Genomic DNA, 6,685 nt, shown 5'->3' with positions numbered 1-6,685 from the left:
AAGTCATGGCCACACATAGGGAGCTGGAGAACCTGCGACGTGGCAGTAAAACTTCAAGGAGCTCCCTGCGTTGAGGATTTCAATGATGTTCCTGCCATCCTGAGTTTACAGTTACCCCAACAGTTCTTGGGTAATGAAGGCATTTCTTGCACTCTGGTACAAACCCTTAATATTTCATTATAAATCTGTTCTCACTTTTCATTGGCAGTTGGAATGCTCTAGTTCTCCCAAAAATAAAACCTGCCATTGTTAAGTCAGTAATTTGAGTATTGTTATGTAAATATTATTAATATCTGTCCTTCATGACTGGCTTAAATTGTGTTGAATATTTTAAACGAATGGAAGAGTGATGACAGAGTACAAACACAGATTTACTCAGACATGTATAACATGTTGCATTCGAGAATATTCACAGAAATTTTCACAAAGAGAGAAGAGCTGAAGTGGCATTTTTAGAAGAAGCCCTGTGTACCAATATTCAAAATAAAATAGCATGCTTCAGGAACAGGTATTCACACCTCAGAACAAGAACAAGTCACTTATATCTAAAAAATTTAAAATGCTGACATGGTCACATGATGTTTACATGCTGTACTTAAGTTATTGCTGATGATGACTGTTTGTCAAGTCCTTAAATACATGGACAGGAAGTATGAAATTGGACATCAGTCGGCCACGTTTTAAAAATATGTAAAACAAACATACATTTTCTTTTGAAACATGTTTTTTTTTCTCCTCCCAACATAATATCTGGCAGTCGTTCTTTAAACTGTCTTAACAAAATCCAACAACTCCAAACAGACGCTGTTAAAGTGGGCCAGGCCGACAAAAGAGACCAGCTGGGAAACAACTCCAATCTTAGAAGGCTTCACGGCAAACGTGCCAAAGCATGCAAACTAAAACCAAATCAAAACACACAAAAACAAAACAAATAAAAAGAACACACTAATGATAATAAACAGAATCATACATCACACATAAAAAGATGCTGCCGTCTGTACATCGTCTTGTTGCTGCCTGCCACCTGTTGCGTTCAGCGTCTGGACTTGGCGTAAACGGAGCTGTACGCGCTGTCCACCTTTGGACAGAAGCGTTTGGTGTGAGCTTTGGCCCCCGTGGCTCCGCAGAGAGGACACACGTATTGTCGCAGATAGGGACACAAGACATCTCCTGACTGGTTCTTTAGCCAGTGAGATCCGTACACCAACTCGGATTCTCCATTGTGCTTGCAAAAACTGCAGAACATGCGCTTTGGGGATGGAGGCGACACCGAGAGCTCAGGTGTTTTGAAACGAGACGTCTTAGTGGTCTTCTTGCGGTCCTTTGGCCCCCGGGAGCCCGTCGCGTTTTGCACTTGTTTAAAATCCACTGCACCTGCTATTTCAGCACGAACGGAGTCTGGGGGGTGCCACAAACCATCAGCTAAGTGCTGATGACCTAAGGAGTCTGGCGACGGAGTTTCACCTGACGCGCATTCCGCCCCGAGGTCACTGTGGTTGTCTGCGTTAATGCGCACAGAGTCCAGAGTCTTGCACAGATCATCACTCTCCATGTGCGGAGCTTTGGGGTCTGGCGGTGAGGGCTCAGTGGCGGTGTTCCGTGCCAGGATCTCTCTGATTGTGTCCGACAGTCCCATGTAGTCTCTCCAGGGCTGGAAACTTTTGTTGTCTGACTCCATGAAGCACGGCAGGTGATGAAAGAGCCCCAAACCATACCGTTCATTCTAGCTCCTTGTTGGGTTTTTTCTCGTCTTGTCTGCCAGACCCCCTCTCAGTGAGATGGTCGAGTTATTGACCTTGTACTAACGATGTAAAGAACTGCAGAAACACGACGCCAGGCGCGTAAGAAAGTTTTGATTGATAATTGAGTACAAGTGGTGATCCAGGGCACGCTCTGAGGTGTCCGCAGCCAATCACATGAGCTCATGCACCAGGCGTGCAGGGCGCCAGTATCCAATCAGAGTTGCTTTAATATATCTCTTACAAAAAATAATATATATATCTATAAGAATATATTCTTAATAGAATCTAACAAAAAATACACTGATGAGGCACCAGAAATTACAGTGTCTGCACCATTTAGTCATCTGCTGCTCTTTACAACTTACAGGCAGTGTAGAGAGAAACAATTGTGTAGAGGTAAACTTCCTGTCTACCTCTACACTATTAACCGCAGACAAAGTGTCAAAAGTATAGTATTTACACTTTGTTTCTGCTATTGAAGAACTATTTTTAGGTAGATAATAAAATGTCCATCACTCATAATTAGCCACTGTAAAAAGCTTAATGTGATGCCAATACTAGATCACAACAGCCAAAGTCATTATACTCAAACAGTGCAGGTCAAAATTGAAAAATAACACAGTAGGGTAAAAATATATTCAGTCTTTATTGAATATTTACAGATGAGAAAATAAGGTCCAACATGCTCTTAAAATTGTATTAAAATGACCAGTCCAAGTGTGGAGCATGTGGTGTGTGCATGATCCTGTCTGCCCCGCTGTCCCACTTCTCTGACTGATGATCATCCTCTGTGGCTCTGATAGAGGAGGAGCCAGAGGTGGCGAAGAATTAACAGCAGTAAAATAAGAACATAAAATTAAATGGAGGTTTATATGGACAATGTAACATTTGTCGGGCCTTCATTTTGATGCCTGCCTCATGAGTTAACTGTAAGTGTAAACAGTTATTTAAGTTTGTTGGGTCAAACAATAGTGCAGAAATATATAGAAATACAACTGATCTGTATATATCTATCTGCAATAGTACTCTCTACTGTTGGATAAATGCACCCCCCCCCTGTTTATTACTATTAGCAGCATCCTCTAAAAGAGAGAAAAGCTACAGAGGCTGTGTTTTTTATATTGCATCAGTGCCACACATAGCCAGATTGTACTCATTAAATGAAGTAACTGGCAATGTAAAGGGAGCAGAGGAGAGCTGTGATGATGCATACGTTTAGTATCAGTGCAGATACAGATTTGTAAACCAGGTTTTAGGGAAAACAGTGACATAACATTGCAGGTAATGGTTTGCTTGAGACTGGATCTACAAACACCTGCGATAAAACTGGGTTTTGACCAACCTGCAGTTGTATGATAGATTGAGGGCAGCGTAGAGTTCAGGAGTGCTGGGAGTTTGAACTCTGACCCTGCCCTGACGTATGTCAGAAGGAGCAGCTGTCCCTGACTCAGTGGACGATGGAGTAATGGGAAGACAGCCAGATATGCTGGTGGGTCCCAAAACTGAGAAATCTATAGTCAGATACAGTTGAATTTGTTTACAGCTTTTGGAGTAAAATCTTTTCACCACATTAAAACAGCAGCCTTTCCATCCCTTATTTTACATGTTTACTCACCGAGAGCAGTGCTCTCTCTTCTGTTGCTGCTTGGTGCTCCTTTAACAAACTGAGGCGAGTCACACAAATACTGCTTCTTCACAAGAGAGGCCCTCTGTTGCTCAAAATCACAGCGCTGTAGACAATAAAATAAAACATATGCAATAACATGTGTCCTCCTAAGCCCAGTAAATAACATCCCCAGTCTTACCTCATTCATTTACTCTATCAATGCATGGCTACCATATTTTCAGCAAGGACCTCCAGCAAAAGTGATCAGAGTAGTCGTCATATTTCGTTTTCACAGCAGCCTCTGTTTCATTTTCCTCTCACCTCACGGCTCAGTCGGATGGCAGCGTCAGTGAAGGACTGCCTCTCCCTTTCAAAAGTCCTCCTCTGATGATCAAGCTCTGCCCACCGCGCCTGAAGACGTTCCCACTCTTCCAAAAAGTAGGAATCAGCCAGTTCAGAGGGGACAGGTGAGGCGAGGCTACCCTACAGACAGACAGCAAGGAGAGTGTTTCTAAAGTATGATACAGCAGAAGTTAGACTGTTAGTGTGCATGTGCATGATAGAGGGCTGTACCTGCAGCAGCTGTTGTTGTAATCTGACAAGCTGTTGACTCTCTTTCAGTTCAGTTTCTAGGTGAGCCAACAGTTTGTCATGGTCAGTACCAACACCAGTGTGACCTAAGTTTGAGAGAGAAAGACAACATATTGATTGCATTCCTTCGACATGAGTTTCTCAGTCATTGGCTTGGCAAATGGTACAACGCGTGATAGGGTCACTTTAAATATAGTTTTCTTGTGAAGTATGTATTTACCCTTTGACAGGACGTCGCCCAGTCTCCTCTGTACCTGCCTCCAACTCTGAACCACACCTCCTGTCACATGGTCACCAAGCGCTACCTCAGCTTTATCCAACGTTTTGTCTCCATTTTGGGCGTCATCCTGAATATCCACCGAGTCTGACAAGGTCTTCAAAAGGTTAGACTGATTAGTTATGTTGAATACTTACCTTGGGTTTAGCTTTGTAACTGTCAAGACTGAAAGAGCATTTTTGGAAACATAAAATAAAAAAGCCTCACTACAAGGTCCTTTTAGTGGCTTTGGCACCACAACAGCTAATAAATGGATCGTTATTTGCTCTATCCAAGGTCAAGAATGAGCTTTTAATCTCAAATTTCGAGCCAAAATGATCAAAAAATCCACAAAATGATCTGGAACAAAAGTAAATGACAGCTAGACAAACTCTGCAGCATCATCAGCTGATGAAAATTGGTGCGATTGCTAAGAACTGTCCTTTTTAAAAACATCCTTATCTAATAGCTTCACTTGTGCTTAGCAGACCAATCTCTTTTATCAACCATCACTAGCCTTGGTTACAAAGCCTCTCTCTTGTCTCTTCTTCCGCACCTGCTCCATGTCGACTCTGAGTGCATGAAGTAAAGTGGTGAGGCTGTGGCGCAGCTTCATTGCCTCTCTGAGCTCCACTTCTCTGCGCTCCAGCATCAGACGCAGTGTCGCTTCTTCTCGTCTACAAGGTGGAAAGAGCAAGTGAAGATTTTTTTTTAAAACAAAGGGTGGAGGAAGAAAGGCAAAGATCAGAACAGGCATGATAGTGACAGCCAACTTACCTTGCAGCAGGCCTGAACGATTTGATGGGCTGTTCTCTTTTGCTTCGGCCTCCAGGTGGAAAGTTCAACACCTCTATGGCTGGATAGAAAAATGCAAGATTGGAAAATTTTGTGTGGTTTTAGTAAATGTTCATATTTATGAGAGCTGTGTGTGATTTAACTGAGTGAGTCTCACAGGGTCCTTTCTCCCTGTGTCTGTCAGTGAGCTGTGACAGTCGCTCCTTCAGTCTGTTGCTGTGCTGCTCTCGGCGCCTCAGCTCTGCCTCCTGCTGGTTACAACGCAGCTGCAGGCGGGTGCACTGGCAAGTGGAAAAAGATTAATTATAAAAGGTATTCAGATGCTAATATTTTCCACAATGTGTAATCTCATGCATACATCTTACTTTGGCCCGCTCACACCTCAGCATGTCCTGGAGCCTGCCCACATGATCATCCATCTCCTTTAGCTGCTCCTAGAAGAAGAGTTAGTTGTTTCACTAGAAAATAGCAGCACTAATCTATTTCATTCACTTCATTTTTGCTCACTCTGAGTAAGTCTCCTTGCTCTATGTGCTCCTCCCTGTCAGCCCACCAGGAGGCGCTGTGAGAGAACTCATTCAGAAGGTTGGGGCTGGGATCCCTTACCAGACAGGAGTCTGTAGTAGAGCAGAGAAGTACAAGCAAAGGATAAAGAGGTGCTGATAAGTGAGATTAAAGTAGGATGTGATTTCAAGTGTGAATGGATTGTTTTTTCCAACATCCACAGCCTGAAGGTTTTGGATCATGTATCTACATTTCAGGTGAAAGGGGATGTTTTCACCTGAGTACTCCTGGTGTCTTCCAACTCTCCTCTGGCCAAACCTGGAAGCCATCTAGTCACCATATTCACATATAAGCAGCACAGAGACAGTTTACTCCAATGCAAATCTAACTGGTCTGCACCACAATAGGATACACAATAACATTTCCGCACTAATGTGTGAATACTTTAAATGAGAAACCTTACTATAGTAACAATGGATCAGATCACATGTATGTTTCTAGTTCCTTACCTGAGCAGTCAAACTTCCTCAGACAGACGACGCCTCTTTTACTTCCAGCTGATGGCACTTCTGCTAATTACCTTCTGACAATGAGCTAAAAGATGGAAGCCTCAAGATATAAAATGATTCAGTCGAACTGCTTCCTACTAAACTTGTGCTCAGATTTGGTTTTACTATCTACTGTTGATATAAGGTACTCTCTGAAGGTGTAGTTTCTGAAATTCAAATACCACATCCATGACAGGAGGAGCAAACGTGATAATCCCTGAGACACACCCAGATTTAGGCCTAAATGTTCAGATGATTTAGTTTTAGATTAGCATTTTTCAAATCTTCTATAAAGCCGTAAAAAACTGTTTTTCCCAAAAATTCACATCATATCAGCATGTGGTCATCTTTCAAATGTGTTTGAGCTTGCTATTGTATTCTGCTTTCAAGAATGTATACATAACATGTATTACCAACACCTTCCAAATCAGTTTTGGAAATCCTCCAAGACCCTCTCTGAACATGAATAAAGACCCAAAGGAGACACATTGTGATTCACATGAATTTACAGTGATTTAATGGTATTATCCTGTAGATTTATGACACTGTGGCCAGATGTCATAATTTGTGGATCAGTGCATCATTGTTTGACCAAGTAAATTGACTCCAGCAGTGGCCCACTTAATAGACATGACTGGACCAG

At 42.5% G+C, this 6,685-nt stretch overlaps 2 protein-coding genes across 4 annotated transcripts; both read right to left on the bottom strand.

Moving 5' to 3' along the window:
• Window positions 1–794: 794 nt before the first annotated feature.
• Window positions 795–1,873, bottom strand: LOC108885882 (nanos homolog 1-like). The gene is given in 2 exon segments (XM_018680376.2): window positions 795–1,701; window positions 1,704–1,873. Coding segments are annotated over 2 exon segments (687 nt in total). The 5' UTR covers window positions 1,723–1,873; the 3' UTR covers window positions 795–1,033.
• Window positions 1,874–2,369: 496 nt separating this feature from the next.
• LOC108885881 (afadin- and alpha-actinin-binding protein) lies at window positions 2,370–6,337 on the bottom strand. Of its 3 annotated transcripts, none has more exons than XM_018680373.2 (13): window positions 6,004–6,337; window positions 5,772–5,823; window positions 5,498–5,607; window positions 5,356–5,424; window positions 5,148–5,271; window positions 4,973–5,051; window positions 4,752–4,872; window positions 4,160–4,313; window positions 3,922–4,025; window positions 3,670–3,831; window positions 3,358–3,472; window positions 3,085–3,244; window positions 2,370–2,538 (listed from the first exon to the last, which is right to left on the bottom strand). In XM_018680373.2, exons 2-13 carry the CDS (start codon window positions 5,821–5,823, stop codon window positions 2,442–2,444), a joined length of 1,347 nt encoding a protein of 448 aa, XP_018535889.1. In that variant the 5' UTR covers window positions 6,004–6,337; the 3' UTR covers window positions 2,370–2,441. The 3 variants fall into 3 exon arrangements, with proteins under 3 accessions (XP_018535889.1, XP_018535887.1, XP_018535891.1); XM_018680371.2 differs by having other exon boundaries at window positions 3,085–3,253; window positions 6,004–6,332; XM_018680375.2 differs by lacking the exon at window positions 3,085–3,244 and having other exon boundaries at window positions 6,004–6,336.
• Between the last annotated feature and the right edge of the window lie 348 nt (window positions 6,338–6,685).

This window comes from Lates calcarifer, unplaced genomic scaffold (genome assembly GCF_001640805.2).
Source record: "Lates calcarifer isolate ASB-BC8 unplaced genomic scaffold, TLL_Latcal_v3 _unitig_104_quiver_2537, whole genome shotgun sequence".
NCBI lineage: Eukaryota > Metazoa > Chordata > Actinopteri > Centropomidae > Lates > Lates calcarifer.
Note: the sequence above shows the minus strand (reverse complement) of the source record. Positions and strands in the feature narration are given on the sequence as shown.